The following is a 19,464-nucleotide window of genomic DNA, read 5'->3' on the forward strand; positions in this document are numbered from 1 at the left end:
CTTTTGAGCCTACCAACTAACTTCCACATAGTGCGTTTCTCGCTGTCGGGGGAATAATAAATAAATAATATAAGGAAGAGATACCCGTTTTAAGGAAGAGACACCACCGTTTTGGGGGGAATTATTGTATCAGTGGCAGGTGCGCAAGACAGAAAGCTTATGGAGAGAGGAATTAGTCCTTTAATTCAAAGTATTGGAATTGATATAATAAAGCCATTACAAGTTCAAATTAAAAGAGATAATACTAAATGTCAAAGGCTCCAACCAGATCAGCAAGATAAGATGGGTGAAATCTAATTTACAGCATTTTGAGCCGTTAGATGAACCCACTACTATGCGAACCGAACGCTGGAGTAGGTGGATTTTTCGGTCTGATCCAGCAGGGGTCTGCTTATGTTCTAATGACATAGACAGACAGACTGTAATGACGGTGGATCTGGGCAATTTACCTGGAAGATTGGGTTCATTATGTGGGAGGGGGACGATTGAGAAACAGCATTTTAATTTTTGAAAGAACAAAGATTTGAACTTTCCTAGATGGAGGTCGCTGGAACTGGAGCATAAATTGCTCTCTAGGTGAGGATTGGCTGTAACTTCTCATTGCTCAGGGAAATACAGAGCCCATAGCAATATGAAAAGGCAAGAGTGAACAAAATCTCTAGGTATCATTTATTTATTATTAAAATTATTTCTGCTCTGCCCTTTGGCCCCCAAAGCAGCTTATATTCATCAAGTGAGAGCACAACATAAGCAAGACAATAGAATGAACAAAGAGCTAAAAATGGACATGCACAGATTCATTAAAGAAAGCTGATATATTTGAAACAGAAACTTTTTGCTTCTGATGTTTGCAATATGATGATGAGTGAAAGTGAACATAATTCCACTGCAAGCATGTTTGTAGGATGTCCTGGCCTTGTTATTATGAACAGCAAATATCAGTCTTTTCACCAGTGCAGTTGCAAAATGAGCTGTAAATCATGGCCGTGGAACTGTGAAGCTTTGATGAGGAATGTTGACTTATTCTTCATCAGCCTGAGCTTTAACCAAACTGTGCCAGCTGGTTCAACTTCATTTTTTCCCCTGAATTTGTATACTCAGTTATTCACTAAATGTTACATGTGCTGCCACCCCCTCCAAACCCTGACTCTTGCTTACTTGGGCTGATCAACTTAAGCTAGAGGAAAGGGACACCCTGACGGAGAAATGGGTTATCAAATGACTAATGCAGGTAGCAGAAATTTTCTGTGCTTGGCATGATCGATTCACAAAGACATTCTAGTACCTTGTCTTACAGTTGATATCAGTGTTCTGTCTCTTGACCATGTTTTTCCACTTAAGCATGATAGTGCTAATAAAGTGACATGACAAGGCAATTATCTTGTGTAACACAATCCTGGATTATATATGAAAACTTCCTTTGGTGATACTTACTTATTTAGTAGGACATCTGCTTTGCATGCAGAAGGTCCCAGGTTCAGTCTTTGGCATCTCCATTTAGGGCTGGGCGAGAACCCTGTCTGAAGTCCTGGTGACCTGCTGCCAGTCAGTCAGTCAGTCCTGAGCTAGATGGGGCAATGGTCTGACAAGGCAGCTTCCTATGTTTGGCCAAATAAAAAAAAAACCCTCTTAACCTTGTGCCAGAAATGGGTGCTAGGCAGACTTCCTTGTGAAGGGTATTTTATATCCAGGTCAACATGACAACCTAAACATCTTTCTCTAGTCGTCACCCACCTAAATTCAAATGATTGTGGGGCTGGCAAGGAGGAGAGCCTTTGCTGAGGAAGATGTTTCATATAGGCCTAATGTGGTTATGTGTCCTACTTTTCAGAGGTCCTCTATTTGAAGGGCTGTCTGGTGCGAGTCTCCAAGCAGGCATTGGGAGTTCTCCATCAGCACTCAGCAGGTTAGAAAGCAGATTGAGGAGATGCACAGGTCACCTGGTTGCAGTCTTTCCCACCATGGCCACTTGTATTTCTATTTAGATTATTGTAAATATTTCTGTATTTGCATCTATGTATCTCATTTAATAAATGCACATTCTAGGCAAACCTGTGCCTACTTTTTTGGTGATACATTTCTTCTTTTTTGTAAAGGCGTAAATGGTCATCCTAAGCAGGCTGAATTCAAAGGAGGCAGCCCTTAAACAGGGCCGGTGCCAGGCATGCCGGGGCCTATGGGCACCAGCCTGCCCCGGGCCCTGGCATACGCATGCATGCATACACACACCACCTACCTCTCCTTGAAAGGCCCCTCCTTAGGGTGGGTAGGTAGCGTTCCCTTCTGCGATGTGCAGTGCGGGTCACGGGAGGGAGCTCCCAGGCACTCCCCCACTGCTGTGCAGGCCCGCAACAGCCACCTGCAACATGCTCCACCTACCTCTCCCTTGAGATAAATGCTGGTTGCCGGGGCTGGTGCCAGACATGTTGGGGTTAGTTGTGCTGTGGGCACAAGCCTGCCATCAATCATGATGGTGATTGAGGTTCCCCTATGGGCCTGCTGCCTCTGCTGCAATCTTGCTTGATGGCACATATGCATGCTATGTGCATGTGCGCCCATGCCTGCCATCAACCAAAATGGCGGTAGGGGCATCAGCCCCTTGAAGAAGCCTCTGCCACAATCTTGGTTGATGGCAGCCCTGCACGCACAGTGCGCAGCAGCAGCAGGAGACAGGAGAGACTGGTAGGTGGAGCAAGCCAATGGGCGGGCAGCCTGGAAGCTACCTACCTGCAATCTACAGCAGGAAGCCTGCCACGGGTTCATGGGAGGGGAGCACTACTGTCCTACTCTAACAAGGGACCCTTCAGGGGCCTCTGTGAGCTGCAGGGTCCTCAGCCAGGGCCCAACCTGGCCGTCCTTTGGCACCGGCCCTGTCCTTAAGATACCTGGGACCCTAATCAATTAGAGGTTTATGGACTCTAAGAAGAAAGAGAAATTTGTTTGGAACATTTTGGAGTCAGTTGAAGGCAATATCCACAATTAATGCAAGAGGCCTAAGGATCTACACCAGCCTTTCCCAACCAGTGTGCCTCCAGATGCTGTTGGACCACAACTCCCATCAGCCTCAGCCAGCATTGCCAATGGCCAGGAAATATGGGAATTGTGGTCCAACAACATCTGGAGGCACACTGGTTGGGAAAGGCTGATCTACACTATCTAGGAGTCCTATCAAAAGAAATTTAGTTGTAACATCCTATTGATGCCAGCATCCTTTGACACGGCCCCTTTAATCCAAACTGGGACATAGAAGTGTTGACTTTATGAAGTGATGCCAATTTTTAAAAAAAGTTACTACTTTGCTGATCCAATGCTGTCGCTCCTGGAACCATTCAGTCCCAAACAAGAGTCCAAGCAAACAGAAGGATAATTCACAATTCCCCTGAGCTTTGAAATTTTGTGCATTGTTTCAGCACATTAGAGTGAGGAATTACATGTTGTAAATTCTGCATCATGGCACCAGCCCCTAGTTTATCTTTCTAAAGACAGTAAAGGGAACTGACATGATCTAGGGCAGCCTTTCCCAACCAGTGTGCCTCCAGATGTTGTTGGACCACAACTCCCATCAGCCTCAGCCAGCATTGCCAATGGTCAGGAAAGATGGGAATTGTGGTCCAACAACTTCTGGATGCAGACTGGTTGGGAAAGACTGATCTAGGGCAATGGCTCCCAATCTCCACTTGAAAATTGCTGACTGTCTTGGTGGACTGCTTAATGATTTTCTGCTTGTTATAGCAATTATAATGCACTGGGCTAGATGCTGTATGATTTTTAGTTGTATTTTTATTGCTTGTTTTATTCTTTATGTTGTATTTTATTGTGTTACAATTTGAATTCCACCGAGTAAAATACAATATAAGAAATAAAAGAAGCAATAAAAATACAAATGGAAATCAATATGACTATTTAATGCAGACATGCCACGAGCCACCTGAATGAAGCTCATGGGCCACTGGAGGTCCAAGGGCCACAGTGTGGGAAACCCTGATCTAGGCCAAGCTCTTCCATACAACCTTTAATTTTTCCACTTGCCTGAGTTGGCGTGCACTGTTTCTTCCACATAGAAATAAGGATTGTATAGGACTTTTCAGTACTATCAACAGACTAACAATCAGGTCAAATTATATAATTGTCAGTATAGGCCCTAGGGATTTTGAGTGAACATGTACTATGCATGGAGCTTGCATTAATTTTCAAACATATCAAAAGTCATGATTAATAAAGTGATATATCAGCCTGTCTATATACACCCACCCCTAAAGAACATGACATTAGCCCTCTTTGGGCATTGAAGTAAACATGAGAGGGAAGACAGTGGAGATGAATGTGCTAGCTCCATCCCCCTTTTGACCTTTGTTGCCTTCCAACGTAGAAGGTGACTGTCTGAAATGGACAGCCTTTTGTATCTGTGGGGGCTTCCCATGCACTTTAGAACCCCACATAATTAGGATTCTAAACTGTGTAGGGAGGAGCCTCCGTGGATGAAAAAGTCTCCCCACCTCAAACAGCTGCATTCCATGAGTTGGAAGGCAACAGAAGGGAGAGGTGGAGCTAGTACTCTCATCCCTGCTGCCTCCCTTATGTGCTTATTGACATCTTAAAAGGGTTCTAATGTTTCATAAAGGCTGGGTAGGTTGGTTGAAACAAAAAAAATGGAAAGGTGGTTGAAAAGGTCCTTCGGGTGGCTAGATGTCCCCTCCCATCTTGTTTGGTAAAGCAGTGGAAGCATTTTTGTGGTTTCATGTAAGTCATTCAGTTTTATAAAGATTCTCAAAGGGGCTACTGCCTTGAACTTAAAAAAAGAAGGTCCTTCCTACTATTCAGCTTAGTTATATAGACTTCAAAATACATAATATTTGCCTGGAAGTATTGGCCAGGAGCTTAGGGAGTTGCAATCTAAAACATCTGAAGGGCACAAGGTTGGGGAAGACTGGTTCATATTTGCCAAGACATTGTTTGGTATTTACGTTATTTTTAAAGATATGATGACTTAGAGAGAGCGTTCTCCAGTATTTCTTTATTCTGGTAGTGGCAATTTTGTCCACAGATCAAGCAGATTGGGGGGTAACTTTGTCCTTTGATCCAACGTTTTCATGGATAGTGCATTTAAGATCATTGTGGAGCTGGCTTTTGAGCTTTGCATTCCAGTCATCAACAATGTATTGATGATAAGGGTCGTTGGAGTGCTCTTGTCTCTTTGATTTCACAGTGCTCACTAAGATAGCCACAACAATGAAAGAGAAAATGCCAATCATCACCATGAGATACATAATGACATAATTTAGATTTTCAGCATCAACTCTTGCTTGCAGTTCATTTTCGTCAGCTGTGGTATTTCTACGCCAGTTGTTCATGTAATCAATGAATGTCTTCTTGAAAGTGTCTTCCAGAGCCTGGGTGAAGTTCTGTAAAGTGGTCATATTCTCAATGAACTGTCATTAAACACAAAAACATATATCAGTTGATCCTCTATAGCAGAACCATGAATTCACAACTCTTTGGGGGGAGGGGCATATAAGGGCATTATTAGGCGGCAGCCCAAGCCCCAGGTCTTTTGTGGTAGGTCCATATCTCCTGCCCCTTTCTCCCTTTTAAAACTTTTTTTAACAAAACTTTGTTTATAGGGTGGCTGAATACAGTTCTGGTGAGACTCAAGTTACTCACCATCTTAATTTTCCAGAGCCATTGATACATATAAATTAACATATGCAAATTATATGCAAATTTATGCCATAGGCCTGTGATCCCAGCCCTTTCAGCACCTAGCAATACCCTGGAGGTATATGAAATTGTCTTCAGTATTGGAAATTATAGAAATGACAATCGGTGTAGCTATGCTGATATTGAACAGAAGTAATGCAGTGAGATGCAGACTCATTGGGATTCTTGTTTATAAACTCAGAATAATTTGGACCACAGAAATATCAAGCTATGCTATACATTAGCCACAGGGAGACAGATGTATTAAGAAATAGTTCATTCTTATTCTTTGAACTTGAAATGCAAGCTGATGGCCAAACTCTTGTGCATGGACTACCAGTGGTCTGCGAGGTTAATTCAGGTGGTCGAGGAAGGCCGAACAAGAGGTAGATTGATTCCATAAAGGAAGCCACAGACCTGAACTTACAAGATCTGAACAGGGTGGTTCATGACAGATGCTCTTGGAGGTCACTGATTCATAGGGTCGTCATAAGTCGTAACCGACTTGAAGGCACATAACAACAACAATGGCACGTCTACATTAAATATTCACATTGATTTTAATTGTATTGTTATTGCTTCTTTTATTTCTTTTATTGTATTTTATAAGAAATAAAAGAAGCAATAAAATACCATACAAAATCTAGCAGAGTGCATTACAATTGTAAGGCAGAAAATTCATTAAGTGGTCTGCCATGACCCTCAGCAATTTTTATGTGGTCCGTGGGGGGAAAAGTTTGGGAACCACTGGCCTAGAAACCACTTGTAATAAAAATGGTTAAGGGTAAAAAATATTGTCAAAGACATAAACAGAAATACTTAGATAATCTTAATCTGCCATAACAGGATTTAAATAAAATAGGAGGTGGGTGATTTGATTCATAATGTGTATGGTTATCAGTGCATCATATGACAACTCAGTTCAGATGAAGAAGAGCAATTTATACATATAATGTATGGGAACAAATTAGCATGCATAAGATATACATGAATAATGGAATGATTTTTTTAACAAGAGTCTGCTGAAATAATATGGTTAAAATATGACACACCTTTAATTGATACAGAATGGTCATTAGGAACAGGAGTTATGACAGCCTAATGTAGTGTATCTGATTCAAATTTCAGTGCAGCCACTGGTTGGCCTTAATCAAGTCATTCTCTTAGCCTCTACCCCCATCTGTAATATGGTGATAGTAACACTGGTCTTCGTTATGTCACATGATCTTGTGCACATTAATCAGATGATATATACACCTTAAGCACTTGTTCTGACAGAAGTCCCTTCCAGGTTTCTCATTCATCCCACCTGGGAGAGATCTGCCCACACCACCGCCACAGAGGGCATGATCACCCATTCTATGAAAAGTAATCCTACCTGTTTGTATAATAGTGGCACAGTAATGTCTGCTGGTGCCTGAACTACCTTATGTGCACTCGGTATCAGCATTAGGCATGGTGCAGGATCATGGTATTAATCATTGCTGGATTTATGGAATTAATCTCGCACCTGGTTGGCCACTGTGAGAACAGGATGCTGTACTAGATGGGCCACTGGCCTGATCCAGCAGGCTCTTCTTATGTTCTTATGTTCTTATTGCTACCTCTAAGAAACTGGCTTATACCTGACAAAAGCAGGTACAAGCTGGTTTCTGCATTACACACATGGATTTAAACCATACTATGTGAGAGGGATGCTGCAATATGAGAATTCATTCTGATTATCTACATACTCACTTAATCATCCTTGCAGTGGAAGGGTTCTATCTAGGAGACATTAAAAAGCAAGCAAACAACGTAACATCACTGGTATGACCTGTATCTTGTTTTTCAAAATGTCATCTAATTTAATTGTAATTTTAACGTTTCAAATGACTGTTGGTAAGAATTAAGATTGTTGGTAAGTATTAGCATGCTGCTTCTGATTTAATCCATCTATGTCTATGTCACTTCACCTCACAATTTATTTTTCTTGTTGTGCCATCATTGGTACATAACTTGCCTTCATATACCAAAGAACTTCTACATTTATTCTTAAGTTCTCTGCTGCTTAGTCTTATGTATTCTGGTTTCATATCTCAAAACATTGCTCATTTTCACATCAGTTCCATTCCATTTATTATTTTTCCTGCTTCATTTTAGATCAAAGTTTTTAAGGAAATTAAGCATTGTTACTAGAAACTTACCTCCTCTGTGCTTCTGTATAAAGAAATTCACAGCAACAAAGAATATACATGGACACTTTTATGATACTCTTGAACAGAACAGAGAGACCATCAGCTGGAAGAAAATCCCACCTTGTGCTACTGAATAAATGCCTGGTTGTGATCTGTCTTTCAGGTAAACATATTCTTACATCTAATCTCACTAGGAAGTTAAATATTGGCTGACGCCCAACAGGTAACCTTGATGTTTGGCAGGGTACATGAAATACCATTCTGACCTGTGAATCATTGTAATATAAAACTTAAAAGGAATAGTCATGGGGGGGGGTTCTCTCTGTGTGTGTGTGTTTAAACATGGGAGTTATTCTGTAGTGAACATTATTCTTAATCAAGCCCATAATGATGGTATTTAACATTTAAATTGTTGCCTGCTAGTACAGCTTCACTGAGAGTGAAATAAAAGTGGAAGTACCAAAATAAAAATAAAAAAGGGGGAAATGGGAAATCACTGGACAGTTGCATCCAAAACATCCAACCTCATGTCATATATCTCTTCTTTCTTTCCCTTTCCTAAACTTAGTTGTTTCTCCTGTTTGGGGGGTTTCTCCCCAACTTATATAACATCACAAAATATGGAAGGTGTTGTAACATGAGCCTAGTATCTCTTGTTCTCCATTCTCTTAGTGGAAAAGTCACCTTTCCATCTCCTCTCGAATACACAAAGTTCAGAATAACCTCTGTCTGACAGGGAGATAGAGAAATCTGGTGGTAGTTAACACCCACGATAGCCTCACTTCCCATTCACTCTGCCTGTGATACAGATTAGAGGCCTTTACACTTGAGTTTAATTTTTAAAAACTCTAATGTCAGTTCAAACAATGCATTTAAAATAATATGTAGTTGAGGCCCTTAAATTCATGATGGATGCAGAGATATTTTGAAAACTTGAAGACAAGTGTTTGTAAAATTCTCAACGGTTTGAAGGTGGAGCTTATCGTTCTGCATGACTATATACAGACTTCAGCAACTGGAAGCTCCAGGGCCACATTCGTCTCTGAAGAGTAACAACTTCTCACCAGTTGCTAATTTAGCAAGAGGTTTAGCTGACAACTCTATTTGGGATTATGGAGGAAGCCTTCATCCCCTCTCCAAGGTGGCCCTTCCATAAAACTAACTGTTGAGCAGGCTCATATCTGTATTCTCCCCACGGCTTCCAACCCCTTTCCTCTACCAATACATATCTATTTCTCATCACTTTTATATACCCTGTTCCACTTCCATCATTTTGCTTTTTACAAAAAAGAAAAATGTAGGGGGGGAGGGAAGAATATACAAAAGGTCAAATTGCAGAAAGGTTAATGACAATTCCAAAAATTTTCACTCTTAGTTGTATTAATCTATATTATTTATTCTTGTTGTTGTTATGTGCCTTCAAGTCGATTATCCTTCATGAATTTGTCTAATCCTCTATTAAAGCCATCCAAGGTGGTGGTCACCACTACGTCTTGTGGGAGCAAATTCTATAGGTTAACTGTGCGCTGTGTGAAGATGCACTTTCTTTTGTCTGTCCTGAATCTTCCAACATTCAGCTTCATTGGATGATCCTGAATTCTACTATTATAGGAAAGGAGGACAATTTCTTGTCATCTGCTTTCTCCACACCAACAAGTATACATAACTAAATTATATGTCTGGATAGGCTTTGTGAAATATTTTTCAAAAAGTTTTTAGCAGGCATCTAAAACAGTATATAAAGTGCCTGCCTTACGTTAATAGCGGTAGAGTAGGCATGTGTGGAGCAAGACAATCCTTTAAGTGAACTCTGTACCTTGGATAGCTTCATGCTAGGCAGACATTCAACTAGTCTAGCTTTCTGTCTTGCTGTGTCTCCATCATGCTGAGAAAAAACTGCATTTCTGCCTCTGTTGCAGTTGTTAAAGATGCAAAGTCTCTGACAGGTCAAGGGATGTCAAATCTACCGAGTCTCACCCCAGTGTAGGAACAGACATCATTGCTCACACCTTGGTGTCAGCAGACTGTTCACTTGCCATAATTGCCACAGGACAATTATGCTGATTAGGGATGGGATCTTTTGGCTGGTGTGGATTCAAAAGCATTCTGTTCACCTAACAGACTGGTATTGATTCAAGTTTGGGTTTTGTCCACTAGGCGCTGCTTTTACCAATCTATTTTTCCCCCTCACAAAAAATATTGATATTAATATCGATATTTTGGAAAGAAATATTGATATTTTGAAAGGAAATGTTGATATATTGAAAGGAAATGTTGATAAAATTATCATTCTTAATATTTATATTTTAGAAGCGTCTTTTTAAAAAAAAAGAATCAATTTTCAAAAATAACCATGGAAATTCACTATATATACTGTAAATCCAATCCGCAATGATAGAGAATAAGTGAATTAAAGGAAAATTTGGTACTAAATCTGAATTGGATGGAATTCCAGCACATTCTTGTTGAAGATACAGCTATGGTGCAGATGGTGTTCCTTCCATATCCCTTGTGTGATCTTATGGGCCTTTTAGAAGTTGTCTGCATTCCATCCATTTTGTAGGCAATATGTGTGTGTTTCCTAGTAAGTGGAACAGAGCAAATGAGTCGCTTTAGTCAGTCATAATGGCTAAAGTCACTGCTTGTGCCATCATTCACAGCCAAAGCCAGTTCATAGGATTAGGCTGCAGGAGGAGGCCAGTGCTGGCTTAAGACATTTTGCTGCCTGCGGTACCTTAGCAAATGGCACCCCCCACAAAGTCAAGAGGCCAGCCATGCCCCACAAGCACCTCTCCCTCACAGTAAAAATAGAGTAATCATAAATGAAATAACTGACAATCTGCTGTCCTTTCATGACACTCCAAACCAGCTGCCTCATGGTAGGGGTCAGACCTACTCTGCTTACAGTTATATTCCAATGTCACCAGCAAAAGGGAACATCTCTAACGCATACTATAATTTTTTAAAATGTTTTTTCCCATGTAAACCAAGCCCTTCACGAGCATCCCCCACTTCTCCTTTGCACCTCTGACATCGGAAGCAGAAAGGAGCAGCACGGGGAGGCTTGCAAAGCGTAGGGCTCGCAATGCCCCTTACACTGTGGTTCCTAAGTGCAAGGAATTTTGACAGGTGGGTGGGACAACCCACCTGTCTATCATGTGACATCATAATGACTTTGTGTGACTGACAAGCGAGTTGCCCATCTACCTGTCAAAGTTGGCCCGCGGGGTAAGGCCAGGTAAAGATCTGGCCCTGAAGCCAAAAATGTTCCCCACCCCTGATGTAAATAGTGTAGACTATCCATGTGTATCCCCAACCATACATATTTCTGCTTGTTTGATTTTGGACCAATTCATTCTGAGGAAGCAGCAACTGAAATCAGTCCCAACGCACACCCTGGGCTCAATCACATGCAGGGTTAATGCGGATCTGGTGCTTTTTGCAGATCCTTTTAATTTGTACAGTTTGCATTACGTTTTTGCCAATGTGAGTGCATTCAACTGCTATTGCCTTTAAATCCGGATTAAATACACTGTCTATGGACATCATTTTGTTTCCTGCTGCTGACAAACAAACTTCTGGTCGCTCTAGCCTTCCTTTCCCCCACTTCCCCCCAGCAAGTTTCCTTCCTTGGTCCTTTAAACCAACTATGCTCTCTGTTTACTCACTATTTCACTTTACGAGCTGGGCGGGGCCAGCGAGAGAACAGAAGGGGCACTGCGCTGCCACTCTCCCCTGCGCCTCTGCTGGGGGGAGGAGGAGTTGCTTTGCTCTGTGCCAGGGTATTTAGGGCCGGTGCTTGGGGTGCGGGCGTGTGTGTGGCGGCGGCAGCGGCTAAGGTGAGCAGTCCTGTCGGCCAGCGAAGGCACCAAGGAGGAGGGAAGAGATGCAGCTCAGCGAGCAGGATTTGCAGTGGGATGCGCCAGAACAGCCCTGCTTGGTTTTCTGGAGGGGAAGGAGAGGGGGGTCGACTTGACCCCCCCATCTAACACTTTCCAGGTAGGACACAGCCCAAGGAAAGCTCCTGCAGAAGCCCTGTTGCAACTAAGGTCTCGTTCACAAAGAGGTAGTGTGCGCGCACACACACATAAACACAAAAATATACACACTGCACACTATAAACATTTCATTCCTTCTTCACAAAACAGGGCCTTGTCTAGTGTAAATGAAACTGACAACAGAAAAAAAGTAATTTGGTGTCAGTTGCACCCCCCACTGTCTCCCAGCTTAGTGTGAAATTGACAGATAATCCCTCCCCTTCTTGATTAGTGATGGGGATGTTCTGGAGGGAGTTAACATGTACATTTGGGGGCAGAGCCACAAGGAAACAGTGATACTAATAAACGTGAATGCAAAACAGCAATGCAGCAAATTGGAAGATAGGGAGGAGGGACGTGTGTGAACTGTGGAACTCTATCGCGAAGGAAAAAGCTTCATATTCAATATGGATTTTAGCTTCCATGTGAACCTGGCCCCTGAGTCTGATCCCAAATCCCACCAACCTCAATCAGCCCTCTACTTCCTGCCCTCCTCTCTTTACAGTTCAGGGATTGGCCCTGCCTATCAGCTTTCTCCTCTTTAGTGTCAGTGTGTTAATGTTGTCCTTGTAGAACTTGGCAGGGCGGAGGATGGAGACTGAATTAGAATTAGCTGGCTCTCCTGTCAGTAGCTCTGGCTCCACCTACTTTTGGTCTCCCTGCCTTCTGCTCGCCCAGTTCTAATGGGCACTGGCTACCACTGAAAATAATGCTAAGTCATACCATGGCTTAGCTTAAAATTGCTATCTCCTGGGGAGAAGATAACAGCTTTTACATAGTTACCTCTGGTAAAAATACAAGGTCGGAAAGAGTCCTGGAGTAAAACCCTGGTGGTTATGCAACTTCATAGGGCTATGAAATATGTTATAAAGTTGCATTTCAAATAAACTTCAGGGTTCCTGGCTGGAAAATGCTATGTGCATGTGATTCATCTTTTTTATTAGTTCCTGACGCTGGCAAAAGGTTTCTTAGGCAGATTATACATTTCACAGAAATGCACAAAACAAAGGTGGGCAAGGTTTTTGTATTCTTTGTTTCATTTTTTTAAATTGAAAAACAGCTTTATGAAGCTGCAATTTTGAATGGACCCATTCCTACCCAAACCCCCGGGCCTATCAAAAATCACATTCTTTAAAGCCTGGGTGAAGGGTGGGTAATAAATTCTAATTCTAATTCTAATTCTAAGTAAGCCCAGCCTAGTTCTTTAAAAAGAAAAAAGGATTGGAGGGGAAGAGAAAAATTTACAACACAGTTCTTTGCTATGTTCGCTCAAAAGTCCTATTGATTTACAGCACAATCCTAACCATGTCTACTCAAAAGTAAATCCTTCTGAATTCAATGGGGTTTCTTCCCAGGTATGTGAGATTAGCAGGTATGTGGGATTAGCAGGTATGTGGGATAAGCATTGCAGTTTTATTCCCAGAAAAGTGGATAATGGATTAAAATTTCATATTGCGAAGGTTTTCAAAACAGGCTATGAATTAGACAAACTAACTTCTTCAACAGCCCAGTAAAATTTAAACTTGTTTGACTCCTTATAATTAGAAAAGTATAACATATTATACATTCACTCAATTTCTGATGTGCAAACAGGAAAAGGAAACTGTTTTCAATGGGCTGTAGCTCTTGCCTGGAGGTCAGCAAATCTCTTGCCAATCACAACCCTGACTTCACTTATTGGTTAAAAACCTGAAAGGGCGGGAATTAGAGCAGCTGGCTTCCAGCAGAAGTTGGGGGGGGGGTGGCTGACATTTTGGTGTTTTGGCCCAACCTGGCTGCCCTTTGGAACCGGCCCTGCTACCAACCCTATTTGTGGGAAAGTTATACCACAATGAGCATTCATACTGATTTGCTTTTGGAGTGTTTATATGTTTTCCCGGTAGCCATTCATTTATCCCACACTTTGCTTTCCTAACTGCAAAAAGTCTGTTTTGCTTTCTTTAAAAGTAGATTTTTTGTACTAGGGCAACAGAGTGCTTTAATGCACTTTTAACTGTGCAAACCTAAATGACTGAAAAATCTACTTTGTTGTCAATGTGTTTGGGTGGGAGTTGCACCTATTTTTTATACACAAATCTTGTTTTAATAACTAATGTAAGCCTGAGGGGAGGGGAGAGAGATTTGTTCCAGAAAAAAAAAAGAAATACTTGGGCATTCTAAGTAAGGTTGCCAGATCTCCAGTTTTCACCTGGAGACTCTGGTTTTTGGGGGTCCTCTCCAGGTCTCTGGTGAGTTACCTTAAACTCCGGACTTAGGTACTGCCACACTAAGGATCAATTTCTAACAGGAGCAGAACAAATACTATGTGGAATCTGTAACATGGAAAGCACACCTTGAACTTGGCCTGGTAGCAAATCAGCAACCAGTACAGATTTCAGAGCAGAGGTATTATGTGATGATAGGGTCTCACTCATGTCAGCAATCTGCAGCATTCTGAACTAACTGCACTAACGGGTCAGGTTGTGCTGCATGGGGATTTCTGAGACCTTGGCTGACTGGCTGCCAGAAATTTTTTAGTTTTGGTTAGGAACCCTGAATGGTTGTGGGATGCTTTCTGTCTTACTCATAGGAATTTTGTTGTGGTATGATATTACATTTAGGCAATCATCAGTGTCTTTTCTTTTTCTGTTTGCATTCCATTTACATCCATATAAGTAACAACAGTGGTTCCATGTGGTCAGTTCAACCCCCTTAAACCCACTGATGATGCACCTTGTTATTTGGATGATGGTTTGTTTCTTTCCCAATAGTGGTAAAAAAGAATTCACATTCTGGGAAGTGTGGCTTCAATTGCTGTTGTTCCCAATCTACTGTCTGTGAAGGCAGACCAAACCATGTGTGTTTTCCCTTTGTCAATTATTACTCAGTGGAACTGGGTTGGCTGTCAAAGTGAGTTTATAGCAGCCCACAGAGTAGGCAAGAAAAAGTAGAGAGTCTTCTTAACTTTTACTCATTTCTCGAACCTCTCTCTGCAGTGAAGTCAAGTCTGTAAAGACATTTGGAGCAGCCACATTGAAAGGCAGGCCGGGCATTCCAGACAGGTGGTTGCCAACCTTGCTTTGATATGGATATCGTTGCAGAGGATCCCTAGTCAAGCCTTACCAACAGCAAAATGCTAACAATATCTACTCAGAAGTAATTCCTGTCAAGTTCTATAGGGCTTAGTCCCTTACTAAATGTGTTTAGAATTGCAACCTTCAGGGACACCCATCTTTACTCCTGAGTGCTCCCATCTAACATCTTCACAACACTAGGCTTTCTTCCTACAACGGTCTTCTGGTGACTGGCCTGGCCTGAGGGCACTTCAACCCTTTTTGCCAGAAGCAAGTAGAGAAGATTAAATGTTCCTTACCCAGGCTCTAAGCAGGTGAGAAGGAATGATCCCATCACTTTAGCTGGACCTGGAAACACCCTTATTATCTAAGATTTCTATCTTAATTTCCAATCAGATTTTTTTTGTTTGAGTGCTATGCTCCAAGCAACAGTGGTTGATGCTTAATGTATCATGCTTAATGACATCATTAGGGTGTGCCCATATAACATGACTAGGGCCTGCCCCTATGACATCACTAGGGCACATCCCATTACACCTCTAGGGCCCACCCCTGAAATCTCAGGGTTTGGAATACTTCTGATCTGGCAACACTAATTCTGAGGGAAATTTGATGATGAACATTGCCTATACCACTGTAGAAGGAATGAAAAGAAAAAGCTGTGGGACCTTAAGGTATTTTTTTTGTATTTGTTTGTGGTAGAATTTTCTTTCTTTGAATGATGTATAAAATGTTTATATATAGGGTGGTATTCAACTAACCTGTCCTGTCAGTGCAAGGATTACTACTAGTGGAACCGAACTTTCCCTCCTCTCCTTCACCCACGTGCAGTCTGCACCCTCCCAAACTCTACTCCATAGGGTAGTGAGAACTCCTAGAACAGATTTATTGAGGTGCAGGAGGGGGGAGTTCTGTTGTGCTAGCAAAAATCCTTACACTAATGGAACTACTTTCTTAGCGCTATATTGAATACAGTCTAGAGACTCATTAAAGAGGGCGAAAGAATTATGCCTTCCTGGACCGTCTGATTTCTTAAATCACAGGATTTACCAAGTCAGGCCACTGGTCCATCTAGATTGGTATTGTCTACACTGACTGGCAACAGTCTTCCCCAGTAGTCAATAGGATTTTCCAGCATTACTTGGAGATGCCAGGAATTGAACCTGGGACCTTCTGCATGCACAACATGCACTGTACTGCTGAGTTACAGCTCCTTCACAAAGCTAGTAAGTCTGCAGGCCACCCCCACCTCATAGGCTCTACACAGTGGGGAGGAGAGCCTGGCTGGGAGTCCACAGTCTGTGAGTTCAAATCCTCACTCGTGTCTCCTGGGTGTAAAGGGCCAGCTAAAGGTCATCCCCACAGGGGTTACGTGCTCTGACACCTGTGCAGCCGTGGGCAAGCTGCATAGTCCCAAGGAGCCCAGTTGCCCCCCAGCTGGCAGTTGCGGACAAGGAAGGGGCTGGCTTCTGCAGCTGTGGCAAGCTGAGCAGGCCCTAGCCAGCTGGGGAGGACTAGCCTCAGAGGGAGACAATGGTAATCCCCCTCTGAATACCGCTTACCATGAAAACCCTCTTCATAGGGTAGCCGTAAGTAGGGATCGACTTGAAGGCAGTCCCGCCTATCACTGGGACTTCTAAGAACTATTGCAGCAGTTCATAATAAGAGTAAAAATCTTTACAACTGAACAAACACCATAACTCAGGAACTAGTTGTTCCCCACAAATGTACAAGGGGGGGTATACTCATAAGAGATGTTTATCTGTATCTCATTTCCTTCCAAATTATCTGAAACTGAATGTATGCCAGTGTAAAAGCTGTTCACAACAATACAAAGTATGTAGAGTCAGAAGGCAAAAAGAATGAGGAAAAGCCTGAAGGAGCAAAATGTATGAGAGAGGAGAGGAATGAAAACGAGGGCCCTAATGCCAGAAAATATTCAAAAATATCCCACATGTGTAAAGTATGAACAGTTCTAGGAGGCCCAGGCAAGGTTAATCTATCACCGCTTGCATTGTTTCCCTCTCTTGGCTGTAAAACAGGAGTCCCTGAGCAATATGGTTATCTGTGATAAATAAATGAATATTTTAATTTTCTACTGTGTTCATTTATTGTTGTGGACTATATTGTTTTGAAGTGCCCTGGTATTATTGATGAAGGGCAGCACAGGAATGTTTGAAATAATAAAATATAGTAATAATGTAATAGCTACAAGGTACACACATTTTAGGACAGACAGTGTGTGGTGTAGTGGTTAAGGTGTTGGACTATGACCAGGGTTCGAATCCCCACACAGCCATGAAGTTCACTGTGTGACCTTGGGCCAGTCACTGCCTCTCAGCCTCATGAAAACCCTATTCACAGGGTCGCCATAAGTCGGAATCGACTTGAAGGTAGTACATTTACATTTATACACATTTTAAACAAACACATTGTTAAATGTGTCTTTGAAGTCAGCTTCAAGCATCTAGCTAACTATTTTAGTGACAGTACATTAGCAAAATAAGCCACAGTTCATTATTGCATGAAAAGTTTTAGGAAATTAATGGGATATGCATGTGAAGATGAAGGAAAAGCTAGAACCTTTCTCCCAAACACCTCATTTTCTATATGCAGCGGAGGAATACCTAGTGAGCTAAACTCTCATGTTGCTACTTCATTACATCAGCTTTCTTGTTAAGTATTCCATTGCTACTTTACAACAGAAGACTCTTATGCATTGCCAAAAAAGAGGAAATGCATCACTCAAAAAGAGGACACAGGATTTCATGTGCATGTGCTAATTTATGCAAATTTAGAAATTTAGTATAATTTAAATAGAAATACAACACATCTTGTCGTACTTCCATTCGCCCCAGCCAATAGACCCCTTCACAGATTATAAAGTGTGGAACACATTATTAGGTAACCTGTGTGCTTCCTCAGTCTGCCCTCTAGGTGCTGGGTGTTGCTGGGGAACCTTTTTCCTATGGTTAGGAAGCTAGAAAGCTGCTTTGTTCATGTCTTTGGTCCATCTAGCTCAGTACTGCCTCTTCAAAGAAGGGCAGTGGCTCTTCAGGATTTTAGACAAGGAGTCTTTCTCTATCTGAAGCCCTTGTACACGCAAAGCAGATACTTTGCCACTGAGCTACGGCCCTTCTCTATTATTAAGCTGGATTTGGACCTGGTAGCAGAGAATTAATTCAGAGGCTGCCCTCTGTAAAGTAGGGTGCATGGCCATGCAAGAAGAATCAGTCATGTAAATTTCAAAACCCTGTTGCCATTTTCAAAATGGCCACACTGTGTCCCCATAAGGCTACCCTGGATTGTTACACCAGTAGAATTGCTTCTTAACCAGCGTCTAGAAGTGGATGCACATAAAATGGCAAACTTTATTATATAGGATTAGAAGTAAATAACAGTTACCATGAATTCTAATTCTTAATCAATTTATCAGTTATTTTATTCTATTAATCATCACAAGAAATCCTAGGGTGTGATGCCAGTTTTACAGATGTGGAACTGAAGGATGAGAAACTAGAAATTGCCCAAAACCACAAAGCAAGAGAACAGAGAAAATCAGTGTTAAAAAGTATCCACCACAACCACCACCACCATCATCATCATCATCATTATTAAATTTATATGCCGCCCTTCCTCCCAGTAGGAGCCCATGGTGACATTTTAGTGGGGGTGGGAGAGGAGGTGTATGTTCAAATAGAAGTTGTGATTGGAAAGAGTGGGATCTGTAACGTTAAAAATGTGAGTCCCTTTAGCATTTCAGTTGATGCATTATGGTGAGCCAGAGGCCAGTGGCAGACAGAGTAGCATGTTTGTTCAGATGAAGCCTTTGGTTAATTTCTCGCATCTCCAGTTAAGCCATCACAGGAAGCCGGGTTAAAAAAGATCTCAGCAAGATAAATAATGAACCATGGAATAGAAAGTAGTGCTTAAATGGGAAGATAGGGAAAGGCAATGGGTGATCTGGGAGCCCAAACCAGCCCACCTGCGCTTGCTGTCTGTTCCCTGGCATGGCACCCAATCTCAAGGCCCTCTACCTCTCATGAACCACAGCCACTTTCTACCAAAATCACTTTCTACTATGGCAAAGAGCTCTTTGAACATCTCACAGCACAAAGAGCAACAGAGGTCTTTGCAGAGCCCTGCGCTTACAGACCTCAACTGTTCAGCCCCCTCGCGCCTGTGTCTTCTTGCCTCACTTACTGAATTTCATAAGGGGGTGCTTCTACCAAAGCCTCTATTATGTTGTGGGAAAAGCCGAACTTTCCGAGACACTCCAATGCTTAACTAGTAGACTTTTTATTGTTACCAACCACCTGGAAAATTCAGGGCAAAAGTTAAATGAGTACAATAGAATAACAAAAGACTTATCTCAGCTTGTCATTTGGGCCTAACTTCTCCAGTGTCCTTCAGATGAAAGCAACAACTGAAAACAGTGTGTAACAAAACAGCTGTAATGCTGTTTAAACACCATGGCACTGTCATCTGCAGTAAAGCTCG

At 42.0% G+C, this 19,464-nt stretch overlaps 1 protein-coding gene across 3 annotated transcripts in view; it reads right to left on the reverse strand.

Moving 5' to 3' along the window:
- Window positions 1-5,025: 5,025 nt before the first annotated feature.
- Window positions 5,026-19,464, reverse strand: part of KCNE2 (potassium voltage-gated channel subfamily E regulatory subunit 2) — a 52,908-nt gene continuing 38,469 nt past the window's right edge. The window contains exons 1-2 of one of the 3 annotated variants that reach the window (XM_061627724.1): window positions 15,264-15,291; window positions 5,026-5,429 (exon numbers count right to left, since the gene is read on the reverse strand). In XM_061627724.1, coding sequence (XP_061483708.1) covers window positions 5,046-5,417 — 372 coding nt within the window. In that variant the 5' untranslated portion in view covers window positions 5,418-5,429; window positions 15,264-15,291 and the 3' untranslated portion in view covers window positions 5,026-5,045. Of the gene's footprint in view, window positions 5,430-7,883; window positions 7,993-15,263; window positions 15,292-19,464 lie in introns of those variants that run through there. The other 2 variants (XM_061627723.1, XM_061627725.1) reach the window with 2 other exon arrangements.

The sequence above is a fragment of the Rhineura floridana genome, chromosome 5 (genome assembly GCF_030035675.1).
Source record: "Rhineura floridana isolate rRhiFlo1 chromosome 5, rRhiFlo1.hap2, whole genome shotgun sequence".
NCBI classification, from domain to species: domain Eukaryota; kingdom Metazoa; phylum Chordata; class Lepidosauria; order Squamata; family Rhineuridae; genus Rhineura; species Rhineura floridana.